Here is a 24422-nt window from a genome sequence, read left to right on the forward strand (position 1 = left end):
TCCGATGAATGAGCGTTTGCTCATTCATCGGGCAATCGGCAGCAGTACTGGACTGGCAGATGATTTGCCGATTAGCGATCATCTGCTGAAAAATAGGCAGGTGTAAGGCCTCATGCACACGACCGTTGTTGAGTTCCGTGTCCGTTGTTCTGTTTTCCGTGATTTTCTGCGGACCCATTGACTTTCAAACTCGGAAAAGGCACCGTTTGTCATCCGCGTCCGTGATCCGTGTTTCCAGTCCGTGGAAAAAATATGACCTGTCCTATTTTTTTTCACGGACAACGGTTCGCGGACCCATTCAAGTCAATGGGTCTGTGAAAAAACACGGAGGCACACAAGATTGTCATCCGCGTCCGTGATGCGTGTCCATTTTTTTCCTATCATTTTCAAGGCAAACTTGACTTAGATTTTTTTTTTCACTTTTCATGCCTGGTGATCCTCCAAAAATCAAGGAAGACACACGGAAAAAAAAAATGGAAACGGATCACGGAACAACGGAACCCCGTTTTGCGGACAGTGAAAAAATACTGTCGTGTGCATGAGGCCTAATACAGGCTTTACTCTTATGAACAGTCCAATACAAGCGTCATCCTCTTTGACCATAATCCCTATGGACATCATTGAACTTGTGTATAGAAGTAGGAAGCAGAAACAGAGTAGGCTACTTTCACATCTGCATTTTCCTTTCCGGTTTTCAGATCCGGCAGAGGATCTCAAAACCAGAGGGAAACGCTTCAGTTTTGTCCCCATTCATTTTCAATGGGGACAAAACGGAACAGAACAGAACGGAGTGCACCAGAATAATTTTACGAGCCCATACTGTGTGTGCTTCCAAAGTACAGTATATCATAGAAGTATATAAAGGGACAGAATTGTGCCAGAAAGGAGATATATGGTATAGCTGCACACAAAAGGTTTACAGTTCCTTAAAGGGGAAGTCCAGTACTGATCCCTACCCTGCTGGTACCTGATCCCCGTCACTCCATGGGTCCTCCGCTGTCTTCACTATGCTTTGGTCCCCGCATGTAAATGACTGGTGCAGACAGGGTTACCTGCACTTCTGCAGCCAACAACTGGCCTCAGCAGTGACCTGTCCCCAAGCAGCATGTCATTTCTTGGTCACATGTTGCTTGGGGACCTGTCACCGCTGAGGCCAGTAATTTGCTGCAAAAGGCCACATGACCCTGTCCATGCTGGTTCCAGTTGCCTGACCTCAGTTTCCTTTGTCTATCTGTTGCATCTAGTATGTACCAAAGTTATGTATGTTACAAAACATGAAAGAACTCGTTAATAAATCCATTTATTTATGTTATATATTAAGATGAATTTTCCAAGTGAGCAGCAAAAGTGACAGCGGTTGGCAATGGTCTTATCAATCACATTTTTCTCCTTCTTTTCTGACAGAAGGGCTGCGGAGGCAGCCGGGAACACCTACCCTGACCCTTCACTGTGACAACCCTGGACTCTAATGCTAATCAAACAATTGATTATTTTTTTGCCAACTGTCCACATCTGTTTTATGGGGAATTAACATATAGCTGCTATAATGATTTTTACAATCCATGTGGTTCGCTGATCATTTAGTCATCCTTATCCTTGGCTCCATGTTTCAAGATGCGGGTGAATTCTACATAATTGAAGTTGCCCTTCTTGTCAATTGGTGCTTCTCTGTACATCTCATCCACCTCCTCGTCTGTAAAACGGTCTCCCATTGTGGTTAGGAGCTCACGTAAATGGTCCTCATTGATGAAACCTGCAGGCCACAAAAAAAAAAAGGTTGAATCAGCAAGCAGAAAATCAGACAGGGAATTTTTTTTATCACGAACACAGATAAACTGGGAAAAATATTGTTTTGACCAAAGGTGGCCAAACAAGGTCTAAACAGAGCCATGAATGGAGAGATATGGAGCATTTTTGATAAAAATCAATAAATCCAAAAATTCCCTCTCAATTTACCCAGCTTTGCCATGTCTCATTGGAATAAAAAGACTGGATCCTTATGTATCATTACAATGTTCAGGGGATCTAAAGCTGGTCATAGACATGAGCTCAACATCAAGATCCTGCCAATTTCTCATTTAAACGTTCGTTCATCAGGTGAAAGCTTCATTGATGCCGACACCAAGTCATTCTTTCTGGGCAGCAGATCGTGCAATATAAAAGAGACCTGCTGCCCAGAAACAATAATTCTCTATGGGGAGGAATGACTGCAATAGTAATCACTCATCCCCATACAGGGGAGATGATTGCTACATGTAAATGCAGCTCTCACCATTTCTGACGAGCAGACAACTATTGGGAATCTCACACTTGTTCAACCATGCCTGACCTTTCCTACTCTTCAACATCTGCCATCGTATACAGTCTGGAGGCCATCATACACATTAGATAGGTAGTTGGTTCTGATCAAACTGCCGGGTTTGGATGATGTGCATGGCCACCTTTACTTTTCCTTGAGATAACTGGCATCAGATAAGTCTGGAGGAAGCTTATCTCCCTCCACCAAAACAAGTTCTACCTGTCACGGGGAGCCGGCGGCGCGCTCTTCATTCGCAGCGCCGCTGGCATCCCGTGCATACAGCGGAGTGAGGAGGCGGTCGGCGTCCTAGTCTCCATGGGAACCAGGGGGTGGGGAGCACCTGGCCGCGCACGCCTCCTCAGCGTGGCCGGCGTCCTCCGTCCCCTAGACAACGAGCAGCAGGGGATCTGAGAGCCAATGTTAATGAATCGGCGCTCAGCTATGTTATGAGCAATCAGAGTCACGTGACGCTGGCCATGTCACGTGACTCACCTGTAGGGGTTATTTAAACAGGCAGCCTGCTGGCCACAGGTTGCCTGTGATTGGTCTTGCTACCCTCACCAGAATTTTTGGATTGTGCCTGTCTGTGTGTGTTTGGACCTCGGTTCTGTTTTTTACCTCGACCTTGTGACCTCCCTGGTATTGAGGTGACCTCTTGGCTTCAGACTCTGGATTATGTTTTGACTTCGTTATCGGATTGCTCCCTGTCTACCTGCGTAACCTCCTAGCTTTGACTTTTGCTTGCCTGACTCTGTTACAGTACTTCTCTATCTTCTTAGGTCCCTGCACGTATCTAAGCGAGGGACTGCGGCCAAGTTGTACGCCGTCGGTTAGGACGGGCCGTGCAAGTAGGCAGGGACAGAGGTGGGGTGGAGTTTAGGGCTGCACTTATCCCTACCCTCTGTCGTGACACTACCAAATTGGGGTAGATGATCAAGCCTAAGCAATTTTTAACAAACTCTAGATTAATTTACTAAGTACTATTAGACGCTGTTTTTGCAGCAATGTTGGATGTTTTAGTATTTCTTCAACAAGTCCAAAGAGAAAATTTGTGTAAACTTATGTAAAATCTTACACTTGGAGGAGAATGACTAAAGACCAAGAATGTACAGCTGCACAACCCCTCAGTCACATAAAAGGACGTCAGTAACAAACAGCAAGAGATAATTGGGGGGGCACTCTTACACATTTTGCATCAGGGTCTCAAGAGCATCTATTCATAACCAAATTCCAGCAGCCATTTAGGTCAATCACTAGAGAACTCTAGATGTTTAGGCTAGTTTCACACTAGCGGCAAGGAACTCCAGCAGGCTGTTCCGGCGGGTGAACAGCCTGTCGGATCCGTGCTGCCGCTAGTGTGAAAGTACCCTTATCCCAAAGCCAATATTTTTTACGGACAAAGTCAGTAATACAGGTCTATAGCTCAATATACTGATAAGAACTCATTACCAGCATTTATTTTGAACTGGCAAATAATGCTAATTACACCAAAATAATCTACTCAAATATTCATTGACACATTGAAAAAGTTGCCTATTTTTATGGACTATTTAGAAATATCTAGATAGTTGGCAACCCCGTTTCTAGGCAAGTGCATTTCATCATATGTATCTGATAGTTTGTTCCCTTAGTCTCATTAACGTTTATTATTACGTTTTAATTACATTATAAACATTTAATACAATGTGAGATTACAGTCTTGCGCAGGGTGGATAAAAATCTATGATTTTTAAAAAAAAATAAAAAAATCAGATTTTTTTATTTAAATCAGATTTTTTTGATTTAAATCAGTTTTTTTTTATATAAAATGCTTTTTGAGGAAAATATATTACCATCCAAAGGTTATTTCATTATGAAATAAAGATTACTTTTTTAATTATGTAGAATAAGGCTGTATATGTTTAATTTTTTGTTAAATTCCATTAATCCATTCACAATGTCATGCTCTTCCAGAGATTTTTGTAAGATTACTGGGTAGTTTCTCTGCCTACAAGATATTATCACAGATGCTTGGTTTAATTTTGGAGTTCTCAAAAGTGAATTTATAACAAGAAATATATGTTTGCTGAAGATATTTTAAAGAAAGTCACACCAGTGAACTGGTGGAAGTCACTTAAAGGGAACCTGTCACCAGGATTTTGTGCATAGAGCTGGGGACATGGGCTGCTAGATGGCCGCTAGCACATCTGCAATATCCAGTCCTCATAGCTCTGTGTGCTTTTATGGTGTTAAAAAACAGTTTTGATCCATATGCAAATGAACCTGATATGTGTCCTGTATCCGGAGAGGAGACCAGCGGAAAGGAGCCCAGCACCGCCCCGCGTCCTCCGAATCTCCTCCTTGCTGGCGGACGTCACAGAGCTGTGGAGCGCCGAAATCTCGCGATGCGCGAGCTAGCGCATGCGTAGTTCGTTCCCTGTGCTGATGCCAGCACAGGGAATGAACATGATGCTGACACTGCGCATGCGCTAGCTCGCGCATCGCGAGATTTCGGCACTCCAGCTCTGTGACGTCAGCCAGCAAGGAGATTCGGAGGAGGCGGGGCGGTGCTGGGCTCCTTTCCGCTGGACTCATCTCCGGATACAGGACACATATCAGGTTCATTTGCATATTGATCAAAACGGTTTTTTAACACAATAAAAGCGCAGACAGCTATGGGGACTGGGTATTGCAGATGTGCTAGCGGCCATCTAGCAGCCCATGTCCCCAGCTCTATGCACAAAATCCTGGTGACAGGTTCCCTTTAAGCACTTGGATTTAGAGACTGTTCAAGTAATGATTTCACTTTTAACAGCAGTAGCTTCTTCTGCGGGCGTTGAAAGAATATTCTCTTCCTTTGGACTCGTTCATTCTAAATTGAGAAATCGTTTGGGTCCCGATAAAGCAGGAAAGCTTGTTTTTCTTTTCCGGATTATGAACAAAGAAGAAGATGAAGATGAAGATGACGAGTGAGCTACAGAGGACATTATTAAGCTTTTCTTGTGTAGGCTGGGCTGACAGTCTAAGTTTCTTAAGATATATATATTTTCTTTAGCCAAATTAGTTAACAAACATGGATGTTTAAGCAAATAACATGCTGTAATGTTATTGTTTCAGTTGAATAAATCCTATTTAAATTGTTATTATTAAGGTAATGATTATTTTTCTACTTCCTAAGTACAACAGAAAAATTGTCCAAATATGAATCTTTATGTAAAAAACTATGATTTAAATCAAGCCTTACTGACTAGTGATTTAAATCGGTTTGATTTAAATCAAATCCACCCTGTAAAAAATTGCGTCATCACATTTATAAGCCATCTACAGATTATATCACAGGAAACGAAGGGGTTATTCCACGAAAAGTATTACTTTGCAATAAATAGGGCATTACAAATTAAGTACTAATGCACTATACATGCAATACAAATATTTAAGCTTTTTAATGTACATTATTATTTTTCTCTGGTAGCACCCCCTGCTGTTTTTATGTAGCTAAAATTATGGTCCATCTTCTCCTGCATCAGTGGACCAACATGTTCAAGTCGTTTCCCTGGTCCATTCTACCTCAGTCCCAATGTACGTACATTCTTCCTTCCTTTTTATTCATCCCTACTTCTAAAGTCATAGAAATATATAACTATATCTCTCTCTACACTGTGGAGAAGACATTACATACCTTATGTATCTCAGGGACCATATGTGAGGAACTATCTTCTACGTAGGGAAGGAACGAGTAAGTAAAATAGTATTTTTTTATTTTTATTTGTGGGACACCCCCCTTGAAAGAAACAAATTGATTTAGTGCCATGACCCACTGTCCATACCTGTGCCTTCTTCATCAAAACAGGCAAATGCGTTCCTGATCACATCCTCAGGGTCAGTGCCGTTAAGTTTCTCTCCAAACATAGTCAGGAACATGGTGAAATTAATAGGGCCAGGAGCTTCAACCATCATGCCTTCTAGGTATTCGTCAGAGGGGTTCTTACCTAGAAAACCCAAATAGTACAATAAATACGGATGCACAGATCAAACTTTTAACATCATGAGCTTTACTTATTACTGCTAAGGACAACATCTGCATGGAGTTTGTATGTTCTCCCCGTGTTTGCGTGGGTTTCCTCCCACACTCCAAAGACATACTGATTAGATTGTGAGCTCAATTGGGGAAAGTGTAATGATAATGCCTGTAAAGCGCTGGGGAATATAGTAGTGCTATATAAGTGCATAAAATAAATATATTATTATCATTTGTTGTCTGATAATGCTTATGAGTGATCTTGCTGTTTGGTCAGAGAAGAGGTTTGACGGTCCCATACCTTTTTTTTTTTTTAATAAGGCTAGGTTCATATTTCCATTTTATAACCCTGGTAGTCAGTTCTGGCAGAGGAATAGATTACCAGAGCTACCGTATCTAGCATACCTGGACACCGCTGGGCACTGCCAGATCCTCATTCACTATAATGGGATCCAGAGAGAAATACAGATGCACGTGGCGGTATTTTTCCTGCAGAAAGCTGGCATTTATGCCAGAAACATGCCAGATCCCATTATAGTGAATGTGGATCCGGCAGTGTCCAGCTATGCTGGATATGGTAATTTCGGTCGTCTGCTCCCTCTGCTGGAACAGACTACCAGAGTTAGAAAATGGAGATATGAACAAACCCTAATGTGAAGATGGATTAAATCCTCATTGGCATCAATGCTGTGGAGGGCACGTACCAAAACCCATCATCATTGCAGCAGCATCATCACTCAAAGTCCAGCAGGGGACCTCAGAAGTGTCAAGGTGGTCTTTGAAAGCTACAACAGTTTTGTTATTTTAATCCACATCTCGTTTATTTAACAAAAAATGGTTTAAAGAGGACTTTTCATCGGTCCAAACATTGTAAGATAATTATCAGGCTACATAGAGCGGCACCCCGGGAACTCACTGCACTTCCTATTATCCCTGGGCGCCGCTCCGTTCTCCCGCTATGTCCTCCGGTATCTTCACTGAATTGGTTCTACTAGGCGGAGTCTGCCCTGTATCTCCCTGGGCGTTCCTTCTCTCAGGCTGGGAGCTGTGTGCTGCGATTGGACAGCTCTACAGCCAGGGAGAAGGAACGCCCAGGGAGAAACAGGGCAGACTCCTCCCAGTATAACCAATTCAGTGATGATACTGGAGGACACATAGTATGTGCAGTCAGATCCCTGGGCGCCGCTTTATGTAGCCTGATCATTATCTTACAATGTTTAGACCGATGAAAGGTCCTCTTTAAGTAATATAAAGCAATACATATTATATTGTAGAAACAGCATCATTGTGTTCCATAGGCTATGTACCAAATTCAAGTGAATGGGCTTAATTGCAATATCACACACAAATAATGGCGCTGTTTCTGGGAAAAAATACAATTACAATAGAAAATGCCATAAAATGCTTTTCATATTCTGAGACATTTGTCACACAGAAGATCATTAAAATGCTGTGACTTTGCCAAAGGGTGAGGACCCATGGCTTTCTGACAGCCTGTCTGTGTGCTTGAATGACAGCCATTTATCTTTTTATATTTTCTTCACATTTTCCAGCCTGTCCAAAATGATCCTAACCAGTAGTGTGGATTGTTCTCAGCCCATGCATTCATTATAGCACAGTATAGGGCCACTTAAGGCCTCTTTTTCCGTTTCCGTTCCATTTTTGCGGATTCTGTTTGCGGTCCGTACGTGGAGCCATTAATTTCAATGGTTCTGCAAAAAAAAAACGGAATGTACTCTGTATGCATTCCGTTTCCGTATATTCGTTCCGCTGAAAGATAGAACTTGTCCTATTATTGCCTGCAAATACCGATCCGTGGCTCCATTCAAGTCAATGGGTCCGCAAAAAATACAGAATGCATACGGAACACATCTGTATGTCATCCGTTTTTTGGCGGATCCATGCCCACGTGTATACTGTTAAAACACATTACTGTACATTACATTAATGATTAAAAATTGTATGTTTCTGTTTGCGATCAGCAAACAACGGATCGCATAGGGAAACCATACAGAGATTTTTTGCGGAACTATGGATCCATTAAAAACTGACCGCAAAATACTGAAAAAGCCATATGGTTGTGTGCAAGAGGCCTAAGGCTCATGACCGTCTACATACCCATGGAGGCCAACATGTCATGCAGATCTTCCTTATCAATGAAGCCATCCCTGTTTTGGTCAATCATGTTGAAAGCCTCCTTAAACTCCTGAATCTGGGACTGGTCAAACATGGCAAACACATTGGAAGTCGCCCTCTGAGGACGCTTCTTGGTGGTCTTAGCCTTGGTCTTTTTGCTGGACATGTTGGTGGGTTGAGGGAGCCTAGGGAAAAGCAAAATATCAAGGTAAATAATGTCAATGTATGTCATATCACAATGTAATCTAATCTCCGCTGACATATTCCACCCATTACCATGATAGGTTATTATGAAAATACTTTCTTAAAGGTAGTGTGTAATTAGAAAATTACCCATTGTTTAAATTAAGTTTTCATGTTAAACATATTTTTTGTTTAGAATTCTTGATGATTTTTTTTTCACATTTTCCATTGCCCTATCTATATATATATTTTTTTATCCTAAAATCATGCAGCCTTCCCACTGACCACAAGGCCTAAAATATGTGAAGGACTTCCTGAGAGCAGCCACATGGGCCATAGATGCAGCAGGCTGGGAGGGATCTCAATGACTTTTCTAGGCATGCTCTGTGACCTGTGCAAAGGTCAGGAGCAGTGATGGTCAGTTCACAGTGTTCGCCAGCAAACACATGCGGGCTGCCATCTTGACTCACCCGTCCGGCGATGCACAGGTAAGCCCTTACCTGTGCCTGTGTCAGGAGCCGGTCTGAAATCAAATGCAGTCACCGGGAGCAGGCAGTTCCGAGAACAGCCCGATGAAGGCCCCCGGCGGCTGTTCTCGGAACTGCCTGCTCCCGGTGACCGCATTTGATTTCAGACCGGCTCCTGACACAGGCACAGGTAAGGGCTTACCTGTGCATCGCCGGACGGGTGAGTCAAGATGGCAGCCCGCATGTGTTCGCTGGCGAACACTGCGAACTGACCATCACTGGTCAGGAGGGAGCAGATAAGCTATGATATCACCTAATGTGGATGGTGGATCCTGTGTTATCTATACAGAGGTGATATCTGTCTCTGTAATTCTGCCTCTGATGATAATGAATAGTTATGATAGGTTCACATCTGTTACTCCCGATACGGTAACTCCCGTAATCTGCTCCTCTGCTGGATCAGACTACCTGATTTACCCACTGCAGATGTGAACCTACCCTTACCTGTACAGAACAAGAAGTCTTGATATATTTTAGACATGGTGGTCAATTTAAAAACCGAATGATTTTAGGATTGAAAAAAATAAATAAATCACCAGTAATTCTAAAAAACATTTGACATAAAAATGTGATTTAAAGGGGTTCTACACTTTTTCCTTACCGATGATTTATCCTTTGGCTAGGTCATCAGCATCTGATTGGTGGGTGTCCAACACCCAGGACCCCTGCCGATCAGCTGTTTGAGAAGGCAGCAGCGCTCGCAGTAGCACTGCGGCCTTCTTCCTGCAGGCCAGTGACGTCACGACTTTTTCACTGGCCTGGGTGTGGCTTAGCCCCATTCACTTCAAACTGCTGATCAACGGGAGTCTGACACCCGGACCTTCGCCGATCAGATGCTGATGACCTATCCATAGGATAGCTCATCAGTAAGGAAAAAGTGTAGAACCCCTTCAAAAGGATAGGTCATATTCTGATGACACATTCCTTTTAAATATACTGCAGCTGCATGGTCTATGAATCCTCACCATAACAATAGGAAAGATTTATACGCTGGATTATAAAATATAAGAATGCAGTTGGCCACCATCAGGCTCTTCCTAGCGAACCCCGTTGTGGGGATATGGGAACTGTGCAGTTCACTCAAACTATCCTGTGCGCTTCCTCTTTGAGGTCTGGTGAATGACACATCAAAGGCAGGCTAATTAAAGAGGGCAGCACCTCTGTATGCTCTATGAGCGCTGACAATTCACAGCCAATTTATTTATTGTGGCATGTTGGCAATAAAAGGTGGTGAATGGTTTAGGATCTGTTCACATTTCGTTTTTGCTTTCTGTTGGAGGAATACATCAGGGGCATCTGTCGCCTATAGGTCCCCATTATTTTGATTACAAAAAGAATCCGCAACTCCATAAAAAAAATACATACGACATACAACACAAGTAAAATCATTCTTCAAGTGTAGATCAGACAATTAACATTTGGGGGAAGTGTGGGGGGGGGGGGGGGAGTTATCAAAATTGGTGCAAAGAAAAACTGGGTAAGTTGCTGACAGCAACCAATCAGATTCCACCTAACATTTTTCAGAGTTCCTTTGGAAAAATAACGTTTTCCAGAGCAACCAATCACATTGATCCTAAGTCCTTTGCACCAGTATTGATAAATGGACCCGCTAGGTGTTTTACACGGTCAGTTCACATTCTTCCGACGTCGGCAGTGCGTAGCTCTTGAAGGAAGTCCTGTGTGGTGAGCTGGCTTGGTGGGTATATATAAGATGCGTGATAGGCTGTCTGCTCACATATCCCTCATTGTGGTCATGGGTAAAAGGGGTGATTTATCAGAGTTGCAAAAAAGGATGATTATTGGCATTCGGGCCAAGGGTGGCAGTAGTTCTGAAACTGGTCCAATTCCAATTCCAAAATTGAAGCCTTTTCTGCCAGAGCTGCAGTGACCCCCATCTGCTTTGGAGCCCCACATGCAGTAGGGTTCGCTGCTTCACACACCCGTCTGGTAGCCCCCTGACTCATTATGGCAGTAAGCTGCTCCAGTGTAGCGAGTCAGTCCACCCTCACCTCTCACATCATTGGTCCGTGGTGCTCCACATTTTCCACGTCTTTTATTCACAATGCTGCCATTTGTCCACTCACCATACACTTTCACCACAGCAGCACGTGAACAGTTCACAAACTGCGCAGTTTCAGAAATACCGTCACCCTTGGCCTGAAATCCAATAACCATCCCTTTTCGCTACTCTGATATATCGTCCCTTTCATCCATGACAGCAACGAGGGATATGTGAGCAGACAGCCTATCACACACCTTACTGGATATACCCACCAAGCCAGCTCACCACACGTGACCCTCTTCATGAGCTACTGCCGACGTTGCAAGTAAGAAGTGGTCATAATAATGTGACTCGACTGTGTATTACAGCAGCTCCAGGATAATCCAACACCTTGCATGTGCATGAAGCTCAGCCAGCACTTCTCTTTATAATACTGCTCAGAGATCTTGAAGATGAAGCCTCCCATCGTCTCTGTAAGCCATACAAGGCCACGTCCCGTTCTGAAGACTTCCAGGCTTGGAATGTATGGCTTAATCACTTCCTATACAGAACATCTTGACATCAGACAGCATGTGGAACATTCTTGCATGCATTTCCAATTATTGGGACAGCAGACTCCATGGGATGTAGCTGCTCACGTTTTATGGTGGAAATTATTTTTAGAATTTACAAGTTTTTATTCTCCACAGTATGTGCTGTGCAGAGTAAAGTCATCAGATAAAATTGTAGTATTAATCACGTTCAACCACCGTCTGCTATAGACATACATAGAGCAAATGGATTGACCATGAAAACCCTGCACTAGGCAGAATGGCTAGTCTCTCTGATGGCAAGGTCCAGCAATGGGACCCCTCACAATCAGCTCACCATCAGGTTACCTGATAGACAGGGAAAGGTTTACCAAACTGGTTAAAGGGGTATTCCAGTAGGTACAAGTTATCCCCTATCTATAAGCTATCTCCAGAACTCCCATAGAAATGAATGCGGTGGCCACATGCATTTGCGACCAGCTGATCCGGTCATTTTAGGGGAGCAGCAAGGGGCTTGCAGGGGGTACAGAGCCCCCGTTCTCGTGATCGGTAGGACCCCACAGATCAGATAGTTATCACCTATGCTGTGGATAGGGGATAACTTGTACCTACCGGAATACTGCTAAAAGTTAGATTTACATTTTGTAATTTTTGCTATGATCTATTCTAATGTTGGACTTCACTGATTATCGTTACACACTGATCAGCCACAATATTAAAAGTGATAAGGGTGGAGTATTACTGTTTTGATCATTATATAAATTATTCAGAAAATGCATATTACTAGTACATTGTTTGCATGTGATTTTTAAGTAAAAGAGTGGATTCTTAAAAAAAAAAAAAAAAAGTTACCGTGGTTTCCCAGGATTCATATAATGATAACCTATCATCAATATCTGATCAGCCTGTTTTAAAAAGCTCTTTTTAAGCCATTGGCATTAAATGTATTGGTCACATGGCCCATGTAGAGCAGAGTCCCATTCAAGTAAATGGATCTGAGCTGCAATACCAAGCACAGCCACTAAACAATTTCGGCACTGTGCATGCAAAGCTGTGAAGATGCTGCAGTGCTCATGGGAGCGCCGTGACTTCTTCAAACAGCTGATTGGGTGGGGGTGCTGGATGTCAGACCCCCACTAATCAGATATCAATGACCCATCCTGCAGCCATGACAGCATATTGTTGGGAGTGATGACGTCTCATATACCGCACGTGACTGCTGTAGCCATTCACTGGCCTCAGCAGTTTATGGCATGAGACCGATGAGGCCATCGATTGGCTGCAGTGGTATACAGGCATGTCACCACTGCTTTACGTAAACAAAGCTTGGCTGAACGGAGTGGCGGTACTGGAGCAGGAGATAGGGGTTGTGTCAAATTTTGAAGTTATCCCCTTTCATTTTGATAGCTTATTTGATAAGGGTACTTTCACATTAGGGGCAGGGGACTCCGGCAGGCTGTTTCGGCGGGTGAACAGCCTGTCGGATCAGTCCTGCTGCTAGTTCACGTGTGCCCCCGGACTGCCGCTCCATCTCCACTGACTATAATGGGGATGGGGCAGAGTTCCGGCGGCAGCACGGCAGCGCACAACGAGAGGCAGCCGGACTAAAAGTACTGCATGTCGTACTTGTAGTCCGGCTGGCTCTCGCCGTGCACTGCCGTGCTGCTGCCGGAACGCCGCCCCCATTAAAGTCAATGGGGACGGAGCGGCAGTCCGGGGGCACACGTGAACTAGCAGCAGGACTGATCCGACAGGCTGTTCACCCGCCAAAACAGCCTGCCGGACTCCCCTGCCGCTAGTGTGAAACTAGCCTTAGCTGATCAATGTCAGATTGGTGAGTAAACACAAATTCTCTCACCCTAAGGCCTCTTGCACACGACCATATAGCTTTTTCAGTATTTTGCGGTCTGTTTTTAACGGATCCGTTGTTCCGTTTTTTGTTTCTGTTCCGTAAAAAAAAATAAAAAATCTCCGTATGGTTTCCCTATGTGATCCGTTGTTTGCGGATCGCAAACAGAAACATAAAATTTTTAATCGTTAATGTAATGTATAGTAATGTGTTTTAACAGTATACACATGAGCAAAGTGGGCATGTATCCGCAAAAAACGGATGACCTACGGATGTGTTCCGTATGCATTCCGTATTTTTTTGCGGACCCATTGACTTGAATGGAGCCACGGATCGTTATTTGCTGTCAATAATAGGACAAGTTCTATCTTTCAGCGGAACGGATATATACGGAAACAGAATGCATACGGAGTACTTTTTTTTTTTTTGCGGAACCATTAAAATGAATGGTTCCGCATACGAACCACAAAAACGGAACGGAAACGAAAAAAATAAATGCTCATGTGCAAGAGGCCTAACTGACTACCGGGAGTGGTGAATGATAACAAGGATCGGGAGGAGGCTCTCATCAGATCATTACAGCCCCTTTGATTATTAATATTATTTATTAACAGACTGGTACAGAGGGGTAGAGGACCCTGCCCGCAAGAGCTTACAATCTATATGATCAGCTGATTGGCGGGATTGCTGGAAGTCTGAGCCAAAGTCCCAGAAAACTTTAATTTCATGTCTAAGGTGCTTCCCTTAGGCCCCTTTCACACGGGCGAGTATTCCACGCGGATGCGATGCGTGAGTTGAACGCATTGCACCCGCACTGAATCCCGACCCATTCATTTCTATGGGGCTGTTCACATGAGCGGCGATTTTCACGCATCACTTGTGCGTTGCGTGAAAATCGCAGCATGCTCGATATTCAGCATTTTTCACGCAACGCAGGCCCCATAGAAGTGAATGGGGTTGCGTGAAAATCGCAAGCATCCGCAAGCAAGTGCGGATGCGGTGCGATTTTCACGCACGGTTGCTAGGAGACGATCGGGATGGATACCCGATCATTATTATTTTCCCTTATAACATGGTTATAAGGGAAAATAATAGCATTCTGAATACAGAATGCATAGTAAAATAGCGCTGGAGGGGTTAAAAAAAATAAAAGATAATTTAACTCACCTTAATCCACTTGATCGCGCAGCCGCCTTCTTGTCTGTCTCCTTCTTTGCTGAACAGGACCTGTGGTGAGCATTCATTGCAGGAACAGGACCTGTGGTGACGTCACTCCGGTCATCACATGGTCCATCACATGATCTTTTACCCCGATCCCAAGCCCGAACTTCTGTGAAGAAGTTTGGGTTTGGGTACCAAACATGCGCGATTTTTCTCACGCGAGTGCAAAACGCATTACAATGTTTTGCACTCATGCAGAAAAATCGCCCGTGTTCCCGCAACGCACCCGCACCTTTTCCCGCAACGCCCGTCTGAAAGAGGCCTAATGTTCCAAAAAGTGCAATGTGCTGCTTGTGAACCCTGGTTTATATATTACTTTATTGACATCACGTTCTAGACTACAATTAGGGGGCATGGGTTGATGATTGGCCAAAAATAACTTTTATTCCCGATCTATGGTTCATGAAAAAGGTCTGGCAAACAGCCAACAAGCAAGCTTGGTTCCCAACTGATTGGATCTTTTATGCTGGCAGAACAATTATATTTTTTCGGTAGCACATCGTCCCTGGTAAAGAGCGGATGTGCCACCGACAATGTGCGAACTGTATGGGGGACCAACAATCGTAGCAATGATTGTTTGTTGCCCATTCAGTTTACATTGGGCTGTGTAAAAACGAGCATCGACTTGTATATCATCAACTGGCATTCGTTAAAGGACCCTAGACATACATGTTATATCCGTGACCAAGATATTTACTATATCTAATGTTGACCATAGACATAAAGATTATTGTTAAAACGTCACAGAATTTAAAAAAAAAAAACTCATGAAGACATATAAAAAGTTTTGATCAGTGGAGGTCTAAGTGCTGAGACCCCCACCATTCATTAGAATGAGGAGACTTGCATACAGAATCGAGACGGGCCCATAGACGTCTACAGAGCCCATCTCTTACAGCGAGGAGAGAACAGAATATGCAAGTGCTTTTCTCTCCTCGTTCAAATTATTGTGGGGGTCTCAGCATTCAGACCCCCACAGATCAAAACGTTTGATATGTCTCAATGACATATTAAAAGTGTTTGGACCTTTTAAAAGAGGTTGTCTAAGGAAATAAACACTTTTGCCAGTAGTGGTAAATGAAATAAAGTAATACTTACCAGCCACTTTCTTTCTCCCGAACAACACCACGTCACCACTGCAGCCAATCACTGGCCTCAGCTGTCATGTGCTATACACTGTTGAGGCCATTAATTGGCAGTAAGGCGACTAGGTGTGTAGAAACCTTCACAGCTGCAGTCAGAAAGAGGACATCAGAGCTGCAGGATCGGCGCACAGCACTGGAAGCGGCGGGGGAGGATGGTGGTGAACACAACTTTCTTTGTAAGGCTGCATTCACACGTCCGTGCTGTGTTGCGGACCCGCAAATTGCGGATCCGCAACACATCCGCTGGCACCCCTATAGAAATGCCTATTCTTGTCCGCAGCTGCGGACAAGAATAGGACATGCTCTATCTTTTTGCGGAGCTGCAGACCCAAAGATCGGGGCCGCGCTGCGCAAATGCGGACAGCACACTGTGTGCTGTCCGCATCCATTCCGTCCCCATAGAGAATGAATGGGTCCGCACCCGTTCCGCAAAATTGCGGAACGGATGCGGACCCATTTTGCGGACGTGTGAATGGAGCCTTAAGCTGCTATATTTACCGCTGGGGAAGTATTTAAAGGGGTTTTCTGACATTATTTAACTGATGACCTATTTTCTGTCTAGGTCATCAGTATCTGATTGGTGGGGGGCTGACACCAGGGAGAAGACACCAGTGCTCTTGTGAGCGCTGCGACCTTCTCGCAGCTTACCAAGCACAGAGCCGTACATTGTATAGTGGCTGTGTTTGGTATTGCAGCTCAGCCCCATTCACATGAATAGGATTGAGATGCGCCTAGGCTCTAGGCCATGTGACCGATGAATGTGGCGTCAACGGCCTAGTGTAAGTTGTGAGAAGGTTGTGGTGCTCACAGGAGCGCCGCTGGCTTCTCAAACAGTTGAACCGCGGGCGTTCCAGGTGTTAGACCCCCACCAATCAGTTTCAATGTATGCAAGCCTCTAGGAGCAACGGGGGCGTTGCCGTTACACCTATCGGGTCTGCTCTCTCTGCAACTGCCGCACCCTCTGTACTTTGACTGACAGGGCCAGGCAGTGTAAATGTGATCATGTCTGGTTCTGACTTCTCCTAAAGTCAAAGTGCAGAGGGCATGGCAGTTGTAGAAAGAGCAGAGCCTCTAGGTGTAACGGCAACGCCCCCGTTGCTCTTAGTAGTTCATTTGCATATATTAAAACATAATTTTTCTCAGCAATGTGGACACATATGAACATAGGACCAACGCAGATGTCTTCAGCCGCCAAGTGCACATGTAACAGGTCAGGCAGTGTCATAGGTACAAATCTGCTGACAGATGCCCTTTAATATAAATTTTGAAAAATTCTAGTGGGGCTATAGAAAGATATCACATTTCCCATGATACAAGTGGGGAGAATGTTCATATTGGCAGCAACATTCATTTGTCTTCTTGAACCTTTGTTTGGCCACAATAAATATTGGATGATGGGTATCACGCCCGTGTTTGGCTTTCTAGGCCGAATCAAGTCTCAGTTTATATTAAGAAAAAATAGAAAAAAAATGAAAGATCCGATAGGTTATTACTTGTTATACACATCATATATACGTTTCATGTAAAAATAGCTACACGTGGAACATTTGTACAGAACTTTCTAAATGCAGATCTTTGTAATAGTTGCAAAAACGTCTGCAACAAATCTGCCATGTGTGAACATACCCTGAATGCACTGCCAGGCTGGAGGCTATTAACAGAGCATCCTTCACTTTGTATCCAGCTGTGTAAAAGTATATCCTCAACTAGCGTTAGTACGGACCCATAAGAGGACCCCAAGCTGGCCATACACATTCAATGTATCTTTTGCTCTTAGTGTATATGTCACATGTACCATAGGTCCCTATTCTCCTGATGGAGGCAAAAGGGTCTGTATGACCTCCGTCTAAGGGCTCATGCACACAAACATATTTTATTTCCGTGTCGTTTTTTTTTTTGTTTTTTTTTGGGCCGTATGCGGAACCATTCATTTCAATGGGTCTGCAAAGAAAACAGAAGTTTCTCCGTGTGCATTCTGTTTCCGTATATCCGTTCCACAAAAGAATAGAACATGTCCTATTATTGTCCGCATTATGGACGAGGATAGGACTGTTCTATTAGAGGCCAGCTGTTCGGTTCTGCAATATACAGAATGCACGCGGACGTCATCCGTATTTTTTGCGGATCCGTGTGCATGAGCCCTAAGAGTCGTATCTTTTTTTGTGCTTTGCAGAGCAGTGCAGTTGACTATGCTATTCTCTGCAGAGACATCCATTCTGCGTTATATATTTTTTTCAACATGGGGGCCTATGGAGTGCTATATGTCAGGAAATCCTCCAGATGTGTGTCTCTAACGTACAGTTCTCTTGCCTCCAAATTGCTCCCCAATGTACTGATGTGCTCAACATGTGACCTCTAAAGCATGACACATTAGAGCACAATTGTGAAGAGTAATTTCGCCAACAGTTTTCTATATGCAATATTGTGGGTATGTGCTAATTTCACTAAAATTGTGCCTGGATGAATGCGAATTTGGTTCCAGTACAATAATTAGAAACACATTCACTAAACCCTGAAATGTTCCAAAATAAAAGAAATGTTACATCCGCAACGTGTCGTCCCTTTTAAGTATAAACTACAAATTCGGCGTGGTAATGAAAAGCAGGAAGTGCTCAACCCCATATGCAGTGGCGCATCTATACCGGGGGGGGGGAGGGGGGGTGTAGATCCTGCACTTGTGGTCCGCTGCTAATGGCAATCCCCAGCAAAAATGCATACAATGGAGGATGCCCGCAGCGGACCACAATAGACATCCTACACGCGCTTGTAATGTGCCCACTGGCTCCTGGTATTACCCATACGGCCCAGGTAGGTTTAGCGTTAGGTCCCGAGCTACTTGAGAAACCTTGGCGCGGTGCTCGGGCTCAGACATGTCCTCCACAGTAGGATATGTTGGCTAATCTCTTAATTTTACACCAGTACGAGGGTTTAGTAAGACCGCAGAGTGCACCTGTCTTTGTAAACGGTATTTTGTTTGATTGTTTATCACATCCACACATTTGCTATCCTGTGTAGGATGTCTATTGTGGTACTTGTGGTCCGCTGCGGGCATCCTCCATTGTATGCATTTTTGCTGGGGATTGCCATTAGCAGCGGACCACAAGTGCAGGATCTGCCCCCCCGGTATAGATGCACCACTGCATATGGGGTTGAGCACTTCCTGCTTTTCATTACCACGCCAATTTGTAGTTTATATATAGAATTGTTTGGAGGTGTATAAACTCCTAGTCTGAATGCGCCTTTATTTCCATCCACAGGCAACATTCTGGTGCACATGTGAGGCCTGGGCTATATCAGCCAGTCTTGGGTGGGGCTCAGAGCTCTCTCCCTGCTCCCATTGTAAGCATGGCTGCATGCTGGAGGTAACTGGGAGATTGCTGTGAGTCGGACCTTGCGCTCCTGGTATTGCCCACACGGCACAGGTAGGTTTAGCGTTAGGTCCCGAGCAACTTGAGAAACCTTGGCGCGGTGCTCGGGCTCAGACGTGTCCTCCACAGTAGGATATGTTGGCTAATCTCTCCATTTTACATCAGTATGAGGGTTTAGTAAGACCGCAGAGTGCACCTGTCTTTGTACAAGTTATTTCGTCCCTTTTAAGGCCTCTTTCACACATCAGCGAATCATGGACGTGTGCTGTCCCTGTTGTCCACTGACAGCACACATTGATTTTAATGTCTTAATTTACAGTGATCGTGGGTCAGTGAAAAAAATAAAAATCACGTAGACATGCACTACTTTGATCCGTGATGCGGACCAAACCAAACACCATCCGTGTTGTCCCTGAAAACCACTGGCACAACACGGATGGCATCTCTGTTGTGTCAGTGATTTTCACGGACCATTGGAAGGAGATTCTTGTGAAACCAATTTTCAGCCTAGCAGTGTCCGTGGAATATGGATGACACGCGAAGGGCAAAAAATGGACATACGGATTCTTCACGGATGAACCACTGACCATCACAGACACGGACGTGTCAAGGAGGTCTAATTTCCCTACAATCACATGTATTTTTTAATTCTCCAGTTGTACTTGCTGAAGGGAATAGTGAAAAACACAGAAAATCCAGCCTGCCCTTCGAGTAAGAAGTTGCCCATTGCAAGATTTCTTGAAATCCTATTTACTACGCTGTAATATCTGGGCGGTACGCCACAGCAGCCAAAACACAAAGGGAACAATTCAGCTTTACATACCCATATTGGGATGTTAGGCTGATGGGGTGAAAAATCTTAAAGGATCCCTTTGATAGTGGATAAGACCTCATGCACACCATATTTTTTCCCCACATTCGACCTGCATTTTTTGCGGACCCATTAATTTTAATGGGGCTACAAAAAATTCGGACAGCGCACCATGTGCTGTCTGCATCTGAATGTCCGCATGTCCACCCCGGAAAAAAAGAAGAAAAAAAAAAGAAGAAGAATAGGCATTTTGACAATGGGGCCCGCAGATATTGCGGGATGCACACGGCCAGTATCCGTATTTTGCAGATCTGCGGTTTGTGGACTGCAAAATACATATGGCTGTGTGTATGAGGTCTCAATAAAACATACTTTGAAAAAAACATAGTATGCACTAGGTAAGGCAATTGCGGAGGTATTTTTCCCTTAGGAATCTCTATGAGAATTGAAAAATTATAAGAAAAAAAATCCCATACCTAGAACATGCTGTGTTTTCACATAAAATGCTAAAAACTCATTTTAAAACTACAATGCAAGGGAATGCTCTGTGTACAGTGAATTTTTTAATTCACTGTAGGATTTGAAGCAATATCTGGCTGCAGAATAAAAAAAAACAGCAAGAAAGGCCACTAAAAAACGCCCAAAAATTTCAAAAAACACGGAAAAAAACCTATTGTGTAAAACCAGCCTAATTTGTACACCCGACACTCCTTTATAGAATATACATCTTCAGGTTGTCCTAGTCTATAGCAGGGATGGCACTCCAGCTGTTCTGAAACTACAACTCCCAGAATCCTCTTTTGACTTCTATGGGAGTTATAAGAACAGCAGAGTAAGTGTGCATGCTGGGAGTTGTAGTTTCACAGCAGCTGGTCAGGGTATATTCTGATGGTTTTCTGATGCAATTTACATAGCCAATACCAGGAGTGGATTCAAAATGAGACGTAGAATCTGTCTGTCTTTGATACGTTCTCTCCTTTTATGATCCACCACTGATTTTGGATAAAAAAAAAACCTGAACAAAACCTGTGCATGTGAATATAACCAGAAGAGTAATAAGATACAAATCATTCTATGTCCATGAAATAATATTTGCCGCTCAGACGGTATATGGCGGCACAGATGTCATAGATGAGAAGAGAATTGAGGGAGAGAGTCTTGTTATAATACAAGGAAGAGGAAATGTTAGAGCGGGGGGGCGGTGAGTAGATCCCTTCACTCCCATAGAGCAGAGCCTGAGAAAGTGTTAATCTAGAAGCCTTATGCACCTCTTACCTGCACAGGAGAAAGACAGCAACTCGGAGATCTCCTCTGTGGATCTGGACACAGGGAAGGTCTGCATTAAGCTTCCCAGGGTCCTAAATCCAAAGGAAGAGAGCAGCCAATAGGGGAAGGCACTCCCACCCCCCCTCCAGCTGCCCTCCCGCCTGGGATTTGGCCATACATGGAAAAGGAATTTGAGGAGGATGCGAGATCTGTGGGACAACACTGATCCAAACCCAAACACAGGATATTCTCCCTTATATAGTTCTCAGCCCCACTTTGTGACAGCGCACAGGGAACCCTCTACACAAGGCTGTGTACACCAGACAATCCTCCATATAAGGGGCGTAAAGGTGTGAGGAGCAAGGTACAAGGGGGGGCAACGAAATATACTGTGCTGATGAGGACACCGCCGTGTATTCTCATACAATGCCTATATAGAGTTTAATTTTATCGCAACAGACCAACGTCCTAATAGCAGATGATGGGGACAGTCGTCTCAGCGCTTCTGTCAATGTGCACAGAAATTGGGAACTGATGATGGCGCCGAAGGCAACGCTGTGTGCCGGTCCTCGGTTCTTGCTGACCCTCACTTTCATCTGTATTTGATGAGTTACTAACGTAATACTATTAAAGGGGTTTTCCAGTTTGTATCAACATCCCTTACAATAATTGTTTATGCATGTAGCTGTCATTTTGTTATATATTTATTTTACCTTTATTGTGGTCACATGACCATGTCCATGTCCATGCAGCCCTTTCTTACTTCCTGTGATGCTATGTCCATGGGCGGGGCAGTGATAGGGGTGTGTCTATGTCTTTAGGTGGGTGGGAGGAGCTATAAACCAGCTGGGCGTTGTTAGGGGGGGTAGGGGCGGGGCTGGTGAAGTGCATCATGGAAGTGCTCTATACAGGATGGAATAAACCAGAGGGATTGGTTTACATTGTGAAGATGGGTCAGGTAAGTCCAAACGGGGAAAAAAAGCCTGGGGAAGATTTACATGAGGTAAGTAACTACATGAGCATATCTGTTAAAATCCTTAGAAATCCCAGAAAACCCCTTTAGAGGGGTTTTTCAGGATTTTTGTATTGATTGCTTATTCTATGCCAACTAAATTCCTATTTTTGACAGGTCGATACATATTTTTGCAGGAGTGCTCCTGTGTTCTGAATGGGGAGAGGGAGAAACCCAGGCTTAGGCCTCTTTCACACGGGCGTCATGTTTTTGGCCCGGATAAGATGCGGGTGCGTCGCGGGAAAATGCGCGATTTTTCCGCGCGAGTGCAAAACATTGTAATGCGATTTGCACGCACGTGAGAAAAATCGGCATGTTTGGTACCCAAACCCGGACTTCTTCACAGAAGTTCGGGTTTGGGTTAGGTGTTGTGTAGATTGCATTATTTTCCCTTATAACATGGTTATAAGGGAAAATAATAGCATTCCTAATACAGAATGCATAGTACAGGGGCTGGAGGGGTTAAAAAAAAATATATATTTTTTTTAACTCACCTTAATCCACTTGTTCGAGCAGCCCGGCTTCTCTTCTGTCTTCTTCTTTGAGGAATAGGACCTTTGATGATGTCACTGCACTCATCACATGGTCCATCTCATGATCTTTTACCGAGGTGATGGATCATGTGATGGACCATGTGATGAGCGTAGTGACGTCACCACAGGTCCTTTTCCTGTGCACAGCAAAGATGAAGAAAGAACCAGGCTGCACGAACAAGTGGATTAAGGGGAGTTAAAAATGTATTTTTTTTTTAACCCCTCCAGCCCTATTGTACTATGCATTCTGTATTAAGAATGCTATTATTTTCCCTTATAACCATGTTATAAGGGAAAATAATAATGATCGGGTCTCCATCCCGATCGTCTCCTAGCAACTGCGCGTGAAAATCGCACTGCATCCGCACTTGCTTGCGGATGCTTGCGATTTTCACGCAGCCCCATTCACTTCTATGGGGCCTGCGTTGCGTGGAAAACGCACAAAGATTAGCATGCTGCGATTTTCACGCAACGCACAAGTGATGCGTGAAATCCACGGCTCATCTGCACAGCCCCATAGAAATGAATGGGTCCGGATTCAGTGCGGGTGCAATGCGTTCACCTCACGCATTGCACCCGTGCGGAAATCTCGCCCGTGTGAAAGGGGCCTTAGGGCTGCTACAAATTAGATGGACGCTCGATTTAAGGCAACATTGGCAGGTGCAACCGATATACATCTAATGTATATAGCCAACTATGCTTCTAAAATGCTATTATTGCCCCGCTACTAAGGATATGACTAGGGTGGCCAGACGTCCGCTTCCTGTCCTGGACGGACACTTGGATGTCCTCCTTTTTTGTGGCTCCAAGCATTGCACTGTCTGAGTGTGCGCTACAGCTAAACATTGACTGCCTGAGGCTTTCCCTCACCCCTGTCAGTTCCTGAGAGAAGCATGCAGCCCACCTTATTCACAAGATGGATTTTACAGTGGAATTTTGACACTGATAGCCACTCTGAAATATCACTAAAAACCCGCCGTTGTGCCACATCCTTTCTCACTTCCATTCATTTCAATGGGAGGCAGCGCTCCGACATTGGGGGCATATCGCTAGGATATAAGGATAAAGGGGTTATCTGGGAATTTATATTGATTACCTACAGGGCCGGCTCCAGGTTCATGTGGGCCCTTGGGCGATAAAGTCTCAGTGGGCCCCCTTATATAGTGATAACTCTCAGAGTACAGATAATATAGTAGATATCACCTAGATATCGTCCTATGTAACAGCACAGATAACACAGTGATGGCTATTCTGAGTACAGGAAATGTGGTAGTGTTACCTGCAGTCCTATGTAAAACCACAGATTACACTAGTGTAGATCATGTGGTAGTGTTACCTGCAGTCCTATGTAAAACCACAGATTACACTAGTGTAGATCATGTGGTAGTGTTACCTACGTCCTTAGTGTGCCTCCCTGTGTCTCTTCCACAGACTCCATGCTGGCAATGCTGCCTCCTCTTCCATCTTCTTCTTCTTTCCCCGCACAGAACGTCCTGATGCAGCTGCGTCAAGACATAGGAACACCGTGGGCATGCTGATGGCG

General features: G+C 44.2%; 1 protein-coding gene across 3 annotated transcripts in view; it reads right to left on the reverse strand.

Annotated features, from left to right (window-relative positions):
- Window positions 1-1284: 1284 nt before the first annotated feature.
- Window positions 1285-24422, reverse strand: part of MYL9 (myosin light chain 9) — a 31086-nt gene continuing 7948 nt past the window's right edge. Inside the window, exons 1-4 of one of the 3 annotated variants that reach the window (XM_040434924.1) lie at window positions 24277-24326; window positions 8415-8617; window positions 6106-6267; window positions 1285-1753 (exon numbers count right to left, since the gene is read on the reverse strand). In XM_040434924.1, the coding sequence (XP_040290858.1) occupies window positions 1581-1753; window positions 6106-6267; window positions 8415-8617; window positions 24277-24317 (579 nt within the window). In that variant the 5' untranslated portion in view covers window positions 24318-24326 and the 3' untranslated portion in view covers window positions 1285-1580. Of the gene's footprint in view, window positions 1754-6105; window positions 6268-8414; window positions 8618-21343; window positions 21484-24276; window positions 24327-24422 lie in introns of those variants that run through there. The other 2 variants (XM_040434925.1, XM_040434926.1) reach the window with 2 other exon arrangements.

Source organism: Bufo bufo, chromosome 6, assembly GCF_905171765.1.
Source record: "Bufo bufo chromosome 6, aBufBuf1.1, whole genome shotgun sequence".
Taxonomy (NCBI): Eukaryota; Metazoa; Chordata; class Amphibia; order Anura; family Bufonidae; genus Bufo; species Bufo bufo.